At 30.8% G+C, this 19348-nt stretch overlaps 3 protein-coding genes across 3 annotated transcripts; all 3 read right to left on the reverse strand.

The window, feature by feature from the left end:
- Positions 1–444: 444 nt before the first annotated feature.
- LOC108822388 (ubiquitin carboxyl-terminal hydrolase 15) lies at positions 445–5378 on the reverse strand. The gene is made up of 14 exons (XM_018595445.2): positions 5144–5378; positions 3970–4567; positions 3509–3869; positions 3210–3387; positions 3029–3112; positions 2817–2944; positions 2646–2734; positions 2429–2514; positions 2171–2333; positions 1962–2085; positions 1629–1871; positions 1342–1554; positions 1205–1266; positions 445–1131 (listed from the first exon to the last, which is right to left on the reverse strand). The coding sequence occupies exons 2-14, from the start codon at positions 4383–4385 to the stop codon at positions 603–605; spliced, it is 2676 nt and encodes an 891-aa protein (XP_018450947.1). The 5' UTR covers positions 4386–4567; positions 5144–5378; the 3' UTR covers positions 445–602.
- Positions 5379–6051: 673 nt separating this feature from the next.
- On the reverse strand, positions 6052–7408 carry LOC108822392 (interactor of constitutive active ROPs 1). Its single transcript, XM_018595452.2, has 2 exons — positions 7251–7408; positions 6052–7148 (listed from the first exon to the last, which is right to left on the reverse strand). Exons 1-2 carry the CDS (start codon positions 7262–7264, stop codon positions 6170–6172), a joined length of 993 nt encoding a protein of 330 aa, XP_018450954.1. The 5' UTR covers positions 7265–7408; the 3' UTR covers positions 6052–6169.
- A 6055-nt stretch (positions 7409–13463) lies between these two features.
- Positions 13464–14094, reverse strand: LOC108836421 (VQ motif-containing protein 1). Its single transcript, XM_018609578.2, is given in 2 exon segments — positions 13464–13722; positions 13724–14094. Coding segments are annotated over 2 exon segments (294 nt in total). The 5' UTR covers positions 13904–14094; the 3' UTR covers positions 13464–13608.
- Positions 14095–19348: the final 5254 nt, after the last annotated feature.

A 19348-nucleotide genomic window follows, 5' to 3' on the forward strand; every position in this document is an offset into this window, starting at 1 on the left:
GTAATAACATTTGAAAAGATCATCTCGTAGATGTATACATCAAGAAAAGCATCACTACCACAAATAAAACCTTCATTTTAAAAGGAATTAGCTTGTGGCAATCTGAATTAACAAACTAGACTTGTTCTTCCACTTATCTGATTCACAGATTAATTTATGGCCACAACTTTATCATTGACTACTTGCACATTTCTGCTAAACAGCAACCCTACATTATCTTAATTTTTCACTAAACTACAAAGAGACAGAATGTTCTAACCTATTAATGACAGCTAGGCATTGGAGAGACCTGAACAAACAATTAGAATATGAAAAGCTTAAAACTATACTTGATTTTAATCGTTGTCAACTCTTCAGCTCTTTGGATGCTCAGTATCACTCACCGTTCGATCAAAAAGATACAGAAACAGGAGAACATGGTAATATGAGATTGAACAGTTGCCCTGAACCAAATTTAGATATATCATAAAGACAAAAAGAAAAAAATTGGATTAGGGCACTCGAGTTAAGTATCCCTAAGAGAGATCTAAACATATTTAAAAATCATGGGAGGTTCAAAACAGAATCCTCTCTACTCTCTTCTACTACTACTACAACAACTACTACCAGTTTTGTTCATAACTGTAAGTTTGATCCTGACAGTTAAACCCTGGGTTGTTCTCATAATTTACATACATACTCTGCTGGTAATAATCCAGGGATGATGGTGGAGAGTCCATCACGACCGTGTTGTTGTGGTTCGTTTCTTCCTCCACGAAATACCTGGTTTCAGGCTCGGTACCTGAGAACATTCTGCAGGCGACCGTGTTGTGTGGTGACGGCTCCACGTTTTGGTGGTATAAGTTGTTGAAGATGGAGAAAGGAGAGTTAGAGTCCAAGACGCTGCTGCAACCGTCAGTGTAGTCCACGGTGCTGAAAGAGTCTCTGGTTGATTCTGTGGTGAACGAAGCTTCGTCTGAGCTCGTGAACAGAGACCACTCGCTTGATGACTCTACGTTCTTCTTGTGGTGGTCCGCTCTCGGTTTGATGAAGCGGTTAACCGGTTTCCTCTGTTCCTTCATCTCGTCTCTTGGTTGTGATTGTGAATGCCGAACCTGAGCTTTTCCGTTGTGTTGAGGACGCGGATACGATCTGCAAAAAAAGATTTTGCATTTCTCAGAATCTTTGACACAGGAAATGAAGAAGAACTGGCATGAACTCTTACCTCATGTAGAACAACATATAGGCTCCTTCTGACATAACTTGAGTCATTGGCACTTGATGAATCTGCAGAGTTTTAGTAGCATAAGTTGAGAAACAGTTAGGCTCTAACTGCATCTAAGGAAGAGGAGGAGGTTTTACCTCGGAATCGTCAATCCTGAACCAGTTGCCTCTCAAATCTTTGACATAAGAAATGTAATGACCGGAGAAAGAAGCGTTGAGAGTATCCAAGTGAACTATAACAGCGTAAAGCATATAAAGCGGAGGAACATCTCCGGTTCTCGTCATGAATGGTATCATATCTAGCATTTCAGGAAAGCTTATACACTTGTTTATTTTCCCGTATCTTCCTTCCTACATATACACAAGATTTAAAACTAAATACAAAAGTAAGCCAAGAGGAAAAACATGTATTAAGTAACTAAAACCTGGAATCTCTTGAGAACAATTGTGAGTATGTTTGGTGCTTCATGAATGCTCAGTTCTTTCCTTGCTCTAACATATCCAGCACACCTGCTGCATCTATACATATTTTCTCCATCGAGATCTTCTGGTCTAGTAAACTGAGTGAGAGCATCTTGAAGAGATTCTACCCATCCGTATATCTCTAGTGTGAGATCCATTATGTTCTCGTATCTTTCTGATTCGTGACCACACCTCAAGCATTTCACCTGGTTTTTCAGAGAAAGAAAGCAGCACAAGGAAACAGTGAGAAGGTTATAAAAAAAAATTAAATCAAAAGCTAGGAAAGATTCAAAGACCTTTGAGCGGAGACGTCCACCAAACATATGTTGAACTAAGGTGGTTTCTTGCAGTCTTGGATCCACTTTAGTCTCGCCTCCAAGTCTCTCCAAACATATGGATTGCATAGACGCAACCAAAAGCCTATACATCCAAAGTAAAAATGGATATAAGAGAAATCAAAATTAAAATGTCAAATCTGAAAAGGACTAGGAAGAAGAAAAAAAACCTTAAGAACTCATGAGCATCTTCTTGACTCCCATCACCAATCTGACAATTGATACTCCGCATCTGCGAGAGGATTCTGCTAGCAGAGAGTGGACCTCCAGATTCTCTAAGCATCATTACATGTTGCTCAAGTTCACACATAAGGCACCAATCCTTCCCAGAACCTACACCGAAAGAATTAACATTATCATTATCAGAAGAGGTCAACTAAACCTGTAACAACTTATGCGAGAAGATTAACTGGGGAAAAAAGCATTACAAGATCTTGAATGTGATCGTTGAAGCAAATAAGCAACAAGTGGTTTGGTACATGTTAATGACTGCAACACAGCGTTTGCATAGCAACTGGAGAAGAAAAAAGTTATAGTAAAGTTAAGAAAGCATATAGGCATTACACAAAACGGAACTTCCTGTTATACAACCAATGCTCAATTTTGTAATTAAAAATATTGAAAAAGAAGTAACTGAGGCAATACCTGTTTCCACAATTCACAAGGCCCCTAGGTGATAAGTAAAACACTTCACACTGAAAGAACTTGACAAACTCCTCGTATGGAAAAAGCATCTGAAAAAACAAGAGATATTGACTCAGAAAAATAGGAAACTTAGAGATATATATATATATATATTTTTTACAGGGAACTAACTCTCAGGTGTTGATGTCGATCATCATGCTTTGTAGAGTTTCTTAAACCCATCATTTTCATTAACCCCATGGTTGAGGAGATGCCATTGCTTTCTTCAACAACGCATGTATCCTTAGACCTAACAGTCTCTGGATTATACATAATAAACATGAGACACACTACTACAAAAAGAACACTATTGTGTCAAAGAAAAACCACAGAGAAACACTTACTTGATACTGCAGCGATTTGTCCCTTCCTACTCGTCTCTGTGCATGACTGTTCTCCAGATTTGCGCAGTGTAGCGGTTCTGGTCCCTGGTTTAATTTCAATCCACATTAGAAAATGCAAATCTTAAAACTGTATTAGCCTCGACTAGAGTAACTTTCATTAGCTTGTGGATATAGGACTCACCGTTTGCAGGAGATTGTGCGTTTGGACAACCAAAAGAGCTTCTTGCTCCCATATTGCTTTCACAACTTTCTTGCATACCATTACCACTTCCAAAAGTTTGCCCATTCATTTGCATACAAGAGTTATCAACAGAATGCCTTCTAGCATTTGTTTCCACAGCACCGATGTTGCTTCTCGACTACAAACACAGTCACTAGGTTTAAATTTCAAGCACCATGGAGACTTTTAGCAAGAGACAATAACTGTCTTGGCTAACTAATACATGGAGATAAAAAAAAATGTTTTGAGAACAGCTTTACCTTAAGTCTAGTGTGACCCTTCTTGTTATTGCCATCAGGACAAGCAGCTTCACCACTAAACGATTCTCGGTTGGACTTGGAAGAAGGATCTGGTTTCCCTACGGTTTTTCTCCCTTGCGTGTTGACTTGTGGTGTAGAGACACCCGAGCTTGCAAATTCTACAGAGCTTTTTGAAGTCTTTCCCTTCGCTTTCTGCTTAGTACTGTTACTACTATACATTGAAGCATCCATGTCTTGGTCATGCAAAACAGAATCATTCTCAAAGGAAGCCCTCTCAGATGAAGAAGAAGGGCAAGTCTCCACAGGGATACATTCGTCTTTATGAGCTAGCCTCCAGTGAATTATTTGGCACTGCCCAGAGCTGCCAAAAACGTCAAAAAATCAAGTCCTTTCATGGGTTAATAATGTCATCTCTTAAAACGAATCTGAAATTAAAAACGGGAGGTGGAAATATATATTACCAGTATCTAACAGATTTGCATCTCGAGCAGCGAGTCTTAGCAGGACTAAAACACCTTGCACATACATGAATCTCCTTATTAACAGGGACCCCACACGTAGCAGCTATAGACTCAGATCTCTGCTGCTCAGCGACAGTCGCACTCACACCAGCCACAAAATCAGCTCTCACAGCAGGAACGGACATGGTCTTGGTTCTTAGAGCTCTATTCTCAGCCACAAATCTTACACCCCTGTTCACATTAACTTCAATCTCAGCCCTCAAAGCTTCTTCAGCTGCCATCTGAGCCAGCAAGTTAGCCCTCCCTCTCTTTTTAGAAATATCACTCCATTTTCCTAATAATATGTAAGCTACCACAGGAAACACAACCAAAACCAAGAACAGTAAAGGTATGTCCGCTCCCCTTGGTTCGAGCATGTCCCTCCTAGCCACGCATTCATGACCCGGTTTTACAGCTTTGTGAGTGTCTCTCTCTTCGGACTACAAAGAGTTCACGCAGCCATAAAATCTCCAAAAAAACACTCTTATGAGACGCAGTAAGATCTTATCTCCAGGTTATCTCCAGGTTCAGGCTAGTTAATCTCCCAAGATGGACAGCACTGCAATTAAATAAACCAACTGAATCAGTTCATTTTCTACTCATTAAACAAACATTTGTCACAGAACACTGAAGAGTTTCATAGATTGATTCCCAGGCATGCAACCATCTGATCTACAGATTCAATTCACTCACAAGTGCTCTCTGAACTAACAAATCGAAGTAACCCCCAAAATAGAATAAAAGCAATATCAGTGAAGAACCCAGTTTTTACTAAATCTGAAGCAAAAAGTGAGTTCCAAATGTAAGAAATAGAGCACGAAAGATCCTAACTTTCAGACACTAGACAGCTCCATAGATTAAAAAACTAGAGGGAAAACACTCGCGATCCAAACGAAAGGAGCTTAAATTCATAAGAACCCTAACACATTATCCCACGAAGCAGCTCAAAATCACTCTCGAGCGGACACGGATCTAACTAAAGCTCGTAAAAAAAAGCCTCCTTTGTTCTACCAGTCTAAGATTCAAACACTCACTAACCCATTTTATTACAGTAGCTCAACAAGAAATTTTGACAAAAAAAAGAGTAAAGCTGAGAGAAACGGTCCAACATACATAAAAGAGTTGAGCTTTGTACCTCTTATCTAAAGAGATGATGAAATGCGAAATAAAAAGAGAGAAACCCTAATTTCACCCTTATCTTCTTCTTCTGCCCCTCTCTTGTCTTCTTCTTCTTTGTGAGAGCTCGAGAAAAGATGCTTTGATTCCTCGAATGGGTAACGCACACAAACAGTCTCTTTGTCTTTCTCTCTCTCCTCGTCTTGTGCTCTTCTCTTCTCACACTCTCCGTCCTGTTAAGGCTGCTGTTTTTTTCTTTTTTTTAAAGAACAAATTATAAAGCAGACAATTTAGTTGATAAACTAAACTAAAATTAGGGCATAGTTTGAGACGATTAATGTCGGAATATTTCTTTGTAATGTCATAGATCTGGATTGAATTATTACGTAACTACAATTAGAGAAAGTAAAATTAAACTTGCCTTGTCCTAAGCATACATGTCACATTGGATTTGCTAATTAATATGATTAACTTTATACTTTTGCCAGGAATACGTAAGCTCTAAAAAGGGTATGAAAATGACTTGTTGTTGGATGATCTTAAAACTCTATCCGACGGTCATAAGTTTGTTTCGCTTAAAAATATCAACAGAATAAAAAGAAAATATAGATCAGAAATGTTATTTAACTTATAATCGAATGTCAAATCACAAAAATGAATGATAAAACACATTTCCTACAAATCAATAATAAAAAAAAACATTTTATCATTTGCTCTTGTATTAGTCTTTTGCTAATGGATTTTATTAGTAAATAAATTAGCCAAGCTCATCCCACAAACGTGACATGTCATGTTATAGACATTCGCTATAGATGACTCTCATTTTCAATAAAACTTGGTAATTGGGCTTCATGCGGTTATCTTAGCCCAAAACTAAACACAACCCGATAACCCGAGCCCAGGACCCGATTTCTAATAGTTATGAAAGGTGCTAAACATGATTTGAATTTGATAAATTTGGCTTCTCATGAAGCCGACCAACTTACAAAAGTCTCCAAATTAATACAATACAAATGGTAAGCAAAAAAACATAGTCATTGCAATCTCACTTGTGCCCTTTCTTCTTCCACAAGTCACCAAACATCTTCATCCCTGAGCTCTTCCTCTTCCCACTACTTCCCACTGCATCATCAGAATCATCATCCATGAACCCAACCACCGCACTCTGGTCAAACAACCCACCACCTGCTGCCCCTGACCGACCTTGACTGTTCGTCTCAGACTCTCCAGAGAGAACAGCTGCTGCAGCATCTGCCGCCTTCCTCCACTGCTCGGTTTGAACTCTGAGCTTCTTCATCTCAGCTTCTAAAGCTTCCTTTGCTTCTTCCATGGACTCGAGCTTCTCCTCTAGGTGAGCTGTCTTTGCTCTGCTTTGTTCCAGCTCTTCTCCAATCTGACTCACCTTTGAAGCCATTTCATCTTCGTTACCTTTCACTTTAGACATCTCAGAAGCTGCATCACTTAACTGATTCTTTAAGCTCTCGTTCTCTTTGCCTAGTGACTTCTGTTCTTTCTCCATATCATACAGTCTAGCTTTCAACATCTTGATCTCATCTTCCTTCACAACAAGTTTCCCATCTTCTTCTTTCACTACCGCAACAGGAACCTCAAACACATCTGTCTCGTTCTCCAAATCACCGCGGATTTCATCTCTATCAACTGCTTCTGCCTCAGAAGCAGAACCCTCCACTCCAGCCAGAGGATTTGGTTTTGTGGAATTGTTGTTGTTATCATGATGAAGCTCATTTTGAGCTTGTTTCTTCACAGCTTCAGCATTAGCCAGTTGCTCCTTTAGCAGTCTCAGCTCCTCTTGTGCTTGCCCTAACTGTGACTCTAGATCCGATATTCGGCCCCCAAGTTTCTTCTGACCAAGCGGAGGAGGCCCACCACCACCGCTTCTAGGAGATTTACGGTCAGCACCAAACTTAGAACTCAGCAGACGGTTGGGATGATTTGAGTTAGAGTTAGACGTAGAAGAGGAAGTCCTCAGCCTCGGAGCTTGCCCCTGAGACAACTCTGAAACTCTAAAGAAATAAAAACTAACTTTATTAACCACATCATTACTTTACTCATATATCATATCAGATCATAAACAACTCAAGATCAAATGTAGTGAAAATATTTACCTTGGTCTTGGCATTTTTGATTTTCTGCAGAGGATTTACGTAAAAAGTTGCAGGAAGCTCAAAGGGGTAATGAAGCAGTTATGAAAAGCTGAAGCATAAATAAAAAAAGCAGAATGTCATTTATTACAGCAACTATCAAAGTCATTAACTCATGTCGGGGAAAAGGTAATAATAATCTTCAAACTTTTCAAGAAAATAAGAAGGAAAAATATAGAAACTTAACTTTGAAGTTGAAATTCAGGAGGTGACTTAAAGAAAATATGGAAATAGAAAGAAAAAAATGTAAATTAAATATGAAAAAGAGAAAGCAAGATAAAGAGCTTCGTTGGATGATTGTGAGTTAGTTAATAATAGGAACAAGGACATAAAACCAGAAGAAGACCCACAATGACAACAAACAGCTTCATTTTAAGAAAGTCTCGAAAACCAAGAAGTCTATACTCTATAGAGAGGGAGAGAGATAAATGTGTTTTTGAAGATTTGAAATAAAGCTGTCGGTGAAATGGGGGGTAGTGAGATTTTAAAAATCGATGGACCATTGGGGGAGAAGAAGGGTCAAAAAAGTAATAATTTCAATTTTTGAATAATTTCAACTTCTTCTTTTTTCAGCATGCAAACTACTCCTATTAGTGTGTAATAAAAAGATACACGAGTGGATATATTTTATCATGGGTAAATTGGATATTCTAGACCACCAAAAACTGGCAATTTCTATGGGTAGATTGGATATTCTAGACCACCAAAAAACTGGTAATAGTGAGAAACTGAGGATGCAATTATGTATGAAAAGTTCGAGAACTGAATCTGAGACCATCAGTGTTGTATCATTTGACTTTTACTAATATGAATTTCATGATAGATATATTTAGACAAATGCATATATACAAATGGGGATTTATAATAATACGCACACATGCATTTACCTACAAATCAAACATTTTCTGTCAGTTTCTTTTTTGTCGGTTTTCTACAAATTTCAACTTACAATCTTATTTTACTGTTGATAAAAAAAATCTTATTTTTACTAGTCTTCCCTGATTTCGACATTTTTGTGATCTCCAACACCTCGAGTAACCAATATGGTGTTTATTAAGGTAAAAAAAAAATTCAACTAATTTGGATTCACTTTTTGGCCAGTGACATTATATAGCTAGTGTTGTAGACGGGCTATATCATGTAAAATTTAGATGTTAATGTGAGAAACAAAATTTAGTACAAGCTTCTAATGGTATTTAAAAATAATTTTATTAAAAGTTGATAACTCTACCATTTGGAACATAACCCACGCGGCCAGGATAAGGTTTAAAGTAACATATGACCAAATTTCAGGAAGTGACTATAATAAACAACAGTACTCACATTTACATCTAGAGAAAACATTTTAGATTTATTAGTTATAGGAAATTAAATGTACGTGGACAGACGATTTTCCAAAGTAAGAGAAGTAAAAAAATGTACTTGATAATATTCAAGAACCAAAGACAAAGGCATGTGAAAATCTATAAAAATCTCTAAAACCCTGAAGCCCCAAAGATGACCACCACATTTCAATTCTTATTTTATCTTCTCATTTAATACCAAAGAGACCAAAGCATGTGAATCTTCATTTTCTCGTCCTTCTTTGACATCTCCACAACTACTAACAATTCTTTTACTCGGTCCCTTAGCATCATCCTCCACTATTCTATTTCGATCCCATCACAATATACAGCTCGAAGTCTCTAACTAATAATCAAGACACTGCTGAAACATCAAAATCACATCTTGTAAAGTCACAATTCGTATATTTCATAGCTTTGCATGATCATTATAACCCCAAGTTTGCAAGATATCCTTCCTCCAAGCATGCTTTTTTTTTTGAAAAAAGTGCATGACATTAGTTTCCTTGTATATATTAACATCTCTTATATTTTCTTTTGTCATCCAACATATCCCTTATATATTAATTAAGAAATATTACAACATTTTTTTGTAAGCTTTCCCACAGCTACATAGAAGACTAAGACAAAGTGATTCGATTTTGGAAACAATACTAAGTTACTGGCTTTAAAACCATTAAAAATGGTTCCAGTAATGTTAAAGTAAAATATAATTTTTTTTTGTAGAACTTATTTTATGATAAAAGTTCACTTGATGACCGCATTACATTTTTATAGATATAAATAGATTGATAAAATTTTAAACTCAAATCGATTAGGTTCATCATAAATTCAAAATAGATTTCGATCTACAATTATAATTACAAATAATTAGCTCAATATATAGATGATTATACATATTAAGAAAATTTAAACACATATACATATTTAGTTTGCAAATACTATATATTTTAATTTTTATTATATAAGTTTCTCTACTAAATAAAGATTAAATTTTTAATCTATAGATATTAGAATGATAAATGTTTTAGTCACAAATATTACATACATATTATATAATGAAACATTGAAGGACATTGTGCATATTATATAAAGTAAGCTTCAATTTTTTTAAAAACTTGTGTAATAGGTAAGATGTAGTTGAAGTAAATTTTGTGAAAGTAAATCAATAATAGTAATTTACAACTTGTGTAATTGGTTAAATTTATGTTTAACTATTTAAAAAACTTGTTTAATAATGTTTCTCAATAAAATCCCCGAATTTTGTGAGTGATTTTTTAATTAGTTATGAGAATTTAAATAAATTTATAGTAACTTTTTTTTATTAACCGAAACCAAAATGCTTTATGATGATTGCGTACATCAATTTTCTATTTTTCCATATTGCATAAACTACGGTCAAATTTAAATTTCCTTAATATATATCTTTTCTTAGAATACTATTATTTAAATTTTCTTATGAAACTTAAATTTAATATTTAATCAAATTTGGTTAAATTACGGTCATAGTCTATCTTTTTGATTCATATGCAAATTGATGAACAATAAAATTATTAATCTATTAACATTTATTGGGATTTCTTAGTCTCAATGTCTTGTTGCTTAAGTTAAAGGATTTCAATTTATTATAAAATTTCATTTTAAAATTTATGTACTTCATAATATCAATTCATAATATTAAGACTAATGACATGATTGACATTGTGATTCATCTAAACCCATAAAATTGAATGAATATAGACACAATTAATGACATAATTATGATTTATAGGGATGATAGCCATTATCATAATGACATGATTATGATTTGTAATGTATTATAAGAAATAATAGGTGTCTTTATTTCGGTCAAAAATATAGAATTGCATACCAAATTTAGTCAGAAAGAGATTGAGATGATGTAAAAAACACGTAGAATATGTAATATATATGTCACTAACTTTTTATGATAACATATAGATTGCTATTCACATTTTTAATATTTTTTTAAAAAAATTTGTAACTAATACTTTTGTAAAGTATTAGCTGGTTCTAGAATTATTTTTTTATTTTAAATATAAATTAAAATAAATAAATTTACAAATTATCGACCAAGTAAATTATTATTTTTAATATAATTTTAGAATATTTGGAAAATGATATTAATTGGTTCTAGATTTATTTTTTATTTCCTTAGTAAACATTAACTAACGAACAGACTAATAACTGAAAGTGTTAATTTCACCTCGATTTGAAAGAAAACATATATAATATCGCCAAAAATTTAATCTGAATAATACCTAACTTTTATTTTATGAATAAAAATCAACAAATATGAAAACAATATTAACTATGAGATTTGACCATATTAAAGAATCTAATAATTTATGTGGTCAAAATTATTTGTCTATTAGCATTTATGTTGATTTCTTAGTTAAAAAATCTTGGGATTAAATTATGGGATTATCTCTCTCTCTCTCTCTCTCTCTCTCTCTCTCTCTATATATATATATATATATATATATATATATATATATATATATATATATTTAAATATAATATTCCCTTATTTAGTTTAGTCGAATATAAAAATTTTGAGAGTTTAATTTTGAAATAAATAAAATATCATAAATAACTCATAGAAAACTAATGCAAAAATTAGTATATTGTTTCATTTTAAAATAAATTTACAAAAGAACATGTCAATATATGAATAGTACAATTGCATCAAATTGCATCAAGTTATAGATTTTTAATATAATATTTCGTACAAATAAAAATATTATTATCAAACATCATAATATATTCTACTATGTATGTAAATTGCAAATATAAAAATGTAAATGAGTTTTTCTTATAAAACCAGCAGTTTATGAGTTTACGTTGAACAAAAATTAAATCAACATCCATGCGGAGGCGTAGATCAAATTCTAGTTTTTATTATACTTTGGACACTTTCAAAATTTATGTATAAAGTATAATATCGAAATTTATGTTTCCATAATATCATACAGCATTTTATAGTATAAAGTATAAAACGATGATCCGCACCCTACGCGGAGTAAATAGACTATTAAAATTGTAATATTTATACTATTTATTTTCAGAAAGTAAATATGGGGTCACATATATTACATGTTATACAATAACGGAGTGAGTTAAATTGATTTTGTTTGTATATGGTTAGTTACATTGTTTCTTAAGTATTTTGGATCATTAGTTAGATATAATCTTAAAAACGTAAATAAATAGTAAACACATATATCAATTAGTTATGAGTTGAATATTAAAAGTAAAATAGAGAATCCAATTATTTCTTCCATAAAAAAACAAAACGTAGACATTATAATAATAAATTATGAAAATTAGAACTTAAAAAAAAAGTTCTGCAGACAAAACAATCAATAACAACAACTGATGTGGAAAGTATCTTCAAAACTCTCTGTTTGCAATCCTATAAAGAACAATAACAAAGAATATAAGCTTATCAAATTACAAAGAATTATATAAATGTGAAGTAATTAAGAGAAATATATTACCTCTTTCTGAAAGCATCAATTTCTGGAACATCATTGGGTTCAAACAGAACTTTAAAAAAACCGATCAATGTTAGTCAAATTCTTGAATCGACCTTATCATGATAAAAAAAACATTTAGAAAAGTATACAGATAATATTATCTCAACCGGTTTAAAAGAATATAATAAATTACCTTTTCCCCAATTAATTTGCCAAAACTATAAAACACAAAGTACGACGTTAGCATTTGTCGAATTCCATAAATTTTTAGAAAACATGAGTAAGTGTTCCATAAGCAACACACTTAATGACGACATTACTGTAAGTTTTGAAAAAAAAAGAATTAAATCAGTAATCAGTCGCATATTTTTTTTAATTTGAAAATTTATTAGGTTACTATCATGTATCACAATCAATCCTTATATTTTCATCTAAAATTGGTAATAATATAATAGACTACCATAATTGAAATACCGAAAATAATTGATTGATAAAAATTACTTTACTGTGAAAGATTTCATAATATCGCTGTTGTTATTGTGATCATTTTTGGCCTGTGATTTACGTTTCTACATCAGTCTAGCTCTAAAATAGGAAAGAATACAATATAGACTAAACATAATTGAAATCTCATATATGATTGATTAACTCAAATTTTGTGACTAATATTTGACTTGACACCAAGATTTACTTCATTAAGTTTATTTTTGATTCACTTAAATATAATTCATTGACTCAAACATAATTGAAATCACGAAAAGTGGCTGACGATTATAAATGTTAATAATTTACAAATATTATTTTAGTTTTGAAGTTATCTTTGTAATCATGGTTCCGAAAACATTATACATTGACTTAACATTTCATAAAATAGTGTAAACTCAAACTCTCAACGATTACATCACTCAAAATATTGTATATAATATAAACAATAAATTTCATTTCGGAAAATCGATCCAAAGTTTCCATTGTTTTAAAACATTTTTTGAAAGAAACAGAAAAGACACCCACAACTAATTCATTTTTTTTTATTGATTTCGAGTATCCATTTTCTTAAATGGTTAAATAATAACCGAAGAATATAATTATTGACAATATTGATATTTTCCTTATCTAGCAACTCATTAAATTCCATTGTTTGTCTTTAATGAATATGGATAAAATGAAACATATACTATATATTAAATGTAATGGCATGATATGTAATTAGTCTAGATTGAAGAGGGTTTTTTTCAAAAAGGTTATGAGGTGGATTGTGGTTGTGACACCTAAGAAATGACACACTTGTAAATCCCACATAAGACAAAGGTTTATTTTTAAATGATCTCCTCAAATAATAATAAGAAGGGGATTTTAGGTTCACTCGTGTTTACATAGGCCTCTTAATCTAGTAAACAAGGGCTTTGAGATACAAAGATGAGACCCCATGGGCCATGATATCCACGAGAAAAATAAACTAAATAATTTTTTTTTTTTTCATATTCAAGTTTCTGACCATAGATTATACAATTCGCCGACCCGAGGCATTTCCCTGAAAAATCTATCGAACTCGGTCGCCTCTACACCTGCTTCTGCTTCTCTTCCGCCGCCGAAAAAACTGCTGCGGTGAATCTTTTCCACCGTACCCTTGCCCGGAGAATTCGAAAGGCCCCTCAGCGACGACAGCGTTTTTACCGGTGAGATCTTGAACAATTGACTTGAAGCTCCGAGCATCTGTCTGGACATACTGTGTGTTAATGAAAACAACTTTCGTCGGCTCAGACCTCACTCTAGACATACTTTGATGATCTGCTTTTTCTGTGATGACAAAAAAGAATTAGTATCTGGTATTCTTGTTTTGGTCTCTGAGTAATTTGCCTTTTGAATCTCGAGATGCTTGTTGTATTTATATGTGTAGACAAATATATGCGAACATATATACACAGAATGAAAATATATATGTTGTCTTTTTTTTTTTTTTTTGAACTGAGGCTTTCTTATATGTTGTCTTTTTAAAATATATGTTCCAGAAACATTTAGTGTTGCGATTCCGTATGAACTATATGGATAAGCCCAGTTCAAAAAAAAAAAACTATATGGATAAGCGCAGATTTTTTTTTTGAATCAGCATAATTAAAAACAATTATGCAAACGCAATTATTATATAGGTTGAATGATTTATTGGTTCTGGAACATACTTACGTATGGTGTTACGATCAAAGGCTTTCATGTATAACGATTTTTTTGGCGAAGATATTCCACTTACTATAGAAATTAGACTCAGTTAATTAACGTTGCATTATAGAAAGGTTTGTAACCGAATGGATCAAATGAAACTTGGAGATTGTAACTATATTTCAAGGATTTTTGTACAGATGTGAGGTTTATTTTGCTACCTTTACACCAACAGTTTTCACTGTAAATGCAGATAGATTTGATGGATACCTTTTTTATACAAATTTGATAGGTGTTTATAACTTTATATGAGTAATAACAAAAGCTATTTATGTTTTTTTTCTCTTAATTTTTTGGGGGAAAAGGTGATAAATTACGGTCAATTACGGCGTATTATTTAAATATACATGTGGCCTTTGACGTGATTCTTGTATGAGGTAAAACAGGTTAGACCGTTATTAGTCTAGCAGCCTTGACTGACCAAGTACTAGATAGACTTGATAGTATTATCTGAAAACTGTTTATCGATATACTACTGTAGTTTAATTGGTCAAAGCACACCTTAGTTGATCGAATATGTAGAATCACAACATCACGTGAACTAGTTGCTCTTATACTAACTCAACGAAACAACAGATTGGATCCTTACTAATAATTGGGTCATGGTTCAGGCTTTTTAATTCTATGTTTAATCCATAAAGGGCCGGCTTTGTTAACGTTTCGGGCCGAATACTGCATGTCTAATATGTCTTTTTGGCAATCACATTTGCATGTCTAACTAAAACAAGTTTTTCAAACTGTCCCTTACATCAAATTAGTTTTGATCTTTGTGTTTATGTTGCCATTCAATTTAAATTTGAAGATTTCATATATATATATACTAGGTGATTTTCCCGTGCTCATGCACGGATATAAAATTTTATAAATTAAATATACTATAATAATTAATTGTTATTTATTTTTAATTTAAAATTAATTTATAATTTGTATGCATAGTTTATATTAATAATATTATATTACTTTAATTAGAGATATGAAATTAGATATATTATATCTAACCGGTTTTGATTTTTACAGTCGATTTAGTTATCATTTTGGTATATTGCATTTATGTCTCTAAATTCAAACTATAATTATCTTTATTATAATTAAGTAAAATAAAATTAATTTTATTTATCTTTTAAATTTGCATGTATTTTCATAATATTTATCGTTGGTTTAAAGGAAAACTATTATTAGAAAACAAAGCGAAGAGTTCTAGGAAGTTACATACATATACATAAGTAACTAATACATTTTTGGAAACTCATGAACATATCAATATTTAAAATAATTAAAATATAATATAAATTCTAAATAATTTTATGCTTTAGATTTATTAAACAATGAACTGAAATTTATTTTAAATAATCTTACAAAATTAGAATTCAGTTCCGCTTTGGTATTTTGATTATGGTTATATTAAGTTCCAAAAACATAAAAAATAAAATTAAAAACAAAATTTAATATTAATAAAAAAATAATTTTAATAACGATAAAATATAATATATCTACCCAGTTAAAAATATATAGTGTTATGTTATTTTAAAATGTTTTATAATTATTTGATCAAAATATGTTTATCGTTAAATTTTTCTATTTTTAATATCCAATAAAAATAAGCAGTTTACAAAAACTATGTGATTGTATTTTAGAAATTATATTATATAAATAGAATATAATTTATAAAATTTGTTTTGCTGTAATTCAAAGATCTAATCAAATAAATATATGAAAAAATAAATAAAACATTTCAATAATACTAACTGATCATAAACTATTTGTAGTCAATCAAACATATATCAGTTTGTGTTACTTAATTATTTTATGTAATCATGTAAGAAAATAGTTAGATATATAAAAAATATTTCTATTACTTTGAAAAATATATATTTTTGTATTGTTTGAAATTGTGAAATGACATTATATACAATATATATATATTGTTCATCTAAGAAAATAAAGATATAAAGAAATATTTTTATTTCAAAAGAATATATATTATGTTATTCAAAAATATTTTTAAATGAAATTTTCTATTTTGTGAACTTTTCTTTTTAATGAAATCATATTATATATACATATATTTTCGTTTTTGAATTTGTTTCTTAAACATTATAAATGTTTCCTTTTTATTATATATGTTATTTGGAAAACTTTAAAAAGGAAACTAAATAAAAATTTAATAATAATATTTAAATGTAATAGTTTTAATTCATTAAGGGTAACAGTGTAATCAACCACTGTGAGAATTAACGTGAGCACGACACATACGAAACTGACTTCTCAAATAATATTATAGATATATATATATATATATATATATATATATATATAATATATATATATATATATATATATATATTACTAAAACTGAAATACATTTGAGAATTGTTTGGTAACATTAATATCAGTATAATGTTGTTTGAAAACATGAATAACATTATATTAAAAAAAATAATACTTATGTTATTAAGAAAAATTGGAAGTCTATTATAATATGAGAAACTATCTATTTGAGTCATTTTAAAATATACAAAAATGGTCTAATCAAACAAAATTTAAATTTTATATATATTTCAAATCAAGATAATAATTTAAAATTGGTTTATATCAAAAATTGATTTTTACTAAACTATTTTCTAATAACCATTATAAAAATATTTTCAATATATATAAGAAAATACAATATAAAGCTCAATTTCAAATACCAACTTAAATTATGGTTTTTATATTTTACATTAAGTTTTAAAATATAAACTAGGTGTTTTCCTGCACCATGCGCAGTAAAAAAATTTTAAATCTAACTTATATTTATTTATTTTTATTAAATATTATAGATTTTACTATTTTTATTAATATTTAATATATATTTGATATATATCAAATCAATTTGTATAAAACTAATAAAATGATATAAAATTGTATAATTATCAAAAATCAGCCTACATAATATTTTAAAAATTTGTAGATATATAAGAAACTAATGATCTTACGATTAGATATTTAAATTTTATAAAATTGTAGAAATTTTTGAAAGATTTAGTAATACAAATTGTATTATTATACAAAAGAATAATATTTCGAAATTTGAAATGTTATGTATGAATATATTTATTTTATAGATGATGTATGAGCTATTAGTATATTTAAAAAAAAATTTACCAAAACAAATATCAATATTAAATCTAATATATGAATTATTACTATATTCTAATAAGTTTGCCAAAAATATAAATCAACATTAAATGAAATTATCCATATTTTATGGATGATGTATGAGCTATTACTATATTTTTAAAAAATTATCAAAAAGAAATATCAATATTAAATGCAATATATGAATTATTACCATATTCTAATAAGTTTGCCAAAAATATAAGTCAACATTAAATGAAATTATCCATGTCATATTTTTTCCGGAAGCCATGTCATCAATTTCATTAGCCATGTCATATTTGTTTTGTGAAATTGATTATAGAGAAGACATGTGGCAAAATCACTTTGCAAATATATTCTAGAAGATATATGATGATACACATAAAATATTATTAATTATATAATTACTTATACGATGATACATATAAAATATGATTAATCGTATGATGACACATATATGATATTTGATAATAACATGAAAAATAAATAATAACAAAGTATTTTTGAAAAAAATATACTCGCAAAAGGCGCGCATGTCAAAAAAGTCTAGTTGTTGTTAAAGGCCGAGCTTCAACAATATCAAAATTTAAAATATTTGCCGATACAAAGTATAATACTCCCTCTGTTTCATTATAAGTGTCGTTTTAGACTTGTGCACACGGATTAAGAAAACATTTAATTTTGCATATTTTCAATATAAAAACATCATTACCGATACAATTCAACCAATAGAAAAATAGAATGGAGAATAAAGTTAATAAATTTTGCATTGAAACTCTAAAACGACACTTATTTTGCAACGAAAAAAATTCTCTAAAACGACACTTAATATGAAACGGATGGAGTAGCTTTTTACTATTTGTTTGGTTCAACCGTATAAGTTATAACAATGTTCAAGTACATAATTAAACAACACTTTTACCAAAAAAAAGTTCAATTAAAGAACACATGCAGGCAGCTGGAGTAGCACTAGAAAAAGACCCAGACAAATGCCACGTTTTATTTAATACCAAATCAATGGTTTAATGATCATTATAAGTCAAACTATATAGCCTTGCTTTAAGTAAAAAGAAAAGAAAAATACACTCTCCGATAATAAAAAGAGAACGTACTACTGTACTGGTATTATTTTAAAATTCTCAATAATACAGTGATATCTCCATCCGAATCGAGAAGTTAGTTGACAGATAATAATAAAAAGATATCATATCTCGACTGAATCGGGGAAATATTAAGAAAATAATATTTAAGATCATGGTGTAAACGTGAACATCTACTAGTCCACATATTATATAAGGAAAAAATAAATTTGAAATATTGAATAATTAATTATGTGATGTTACGTGTAGCACCCTAGTTTCGTGGTTACTCTATAAAGACCAGAGCACCAATCTCTTTTTTTTTTTTCCCTTGAAATTCCATTCATAATATTGATTAAGCTTTTACAATACACCTAATGTACAACCAGATCATCCATATGACCTATACGTTGATCTAGACAACCAAAAACCAATACAACTCCACCCAAACAAGGGGAGAACTAGATCAGACTACTCTGATATCAGAAGCCCATAAACAAGGCTCAAAGGCCACGACTTTCATTTACAAAGAACTCAAAAAGCCAAGAAGGATGACCACACTGAACGTACGATCTTACCAACCCCTGTTTCGTGACACTTTGTGCAATGAAAGTAGCTCCTCTGTTAGCTTCTTTTCTAACCACCAAAAACCTACAGTCAACAATTAGAGATCTTCCCATCTCAATCTCTCCTGCCTGAAAACAGAAAGATGGCCACGCTTGAGGCCGTTCAACTGCTCCAAAAAAATCTCCAAACTCCCCTGCAACAATAATTTTAGTCATCCTATGACT

The sequence above is a fragment of the Raphanus sativus genome, chromosome 8, assembly GCF_000801105.2.
Source record: "Raphanus sativus cultivar WK10039 chromosome 8, ASM80110v3, whole genome shotgun sequence".
Taxonomy (NCBI): Eukaryota; Viridiplantae; Streptophyta; class Magnoliopsida; order Brassicales; family Brassicaceae; genus Raphanus; species Raphanus sativus.

What these genes read in the sequence shown, in the direction of transcription:
- LOC108822388 (XM_018595445.2), bottom strand. Translation starts at nt 4,385, where the DNA reads ATGCTCGAACCAAGGGGAGCGGACATACCTTTACTGTTCTTGGTTTTG. An exon ending in CGCACAATCTCCTGCAAACG is followed by an intron (nt 3,113 to 3,209) that starts GTGAGTCCTATA and finishes AAATTAAACCAG; the next exon opens with GGACCAGAACCGCTACACTG. An exon ending in CTTGTGAATTGTGGAAACAG is followed by an intron (nt 2,515 to 2,645) that starts GTATTGCCTCAG and finishes TTTCTTCTCCAG; the next exon opens with TTGCTATGCAAACGCTGTGT.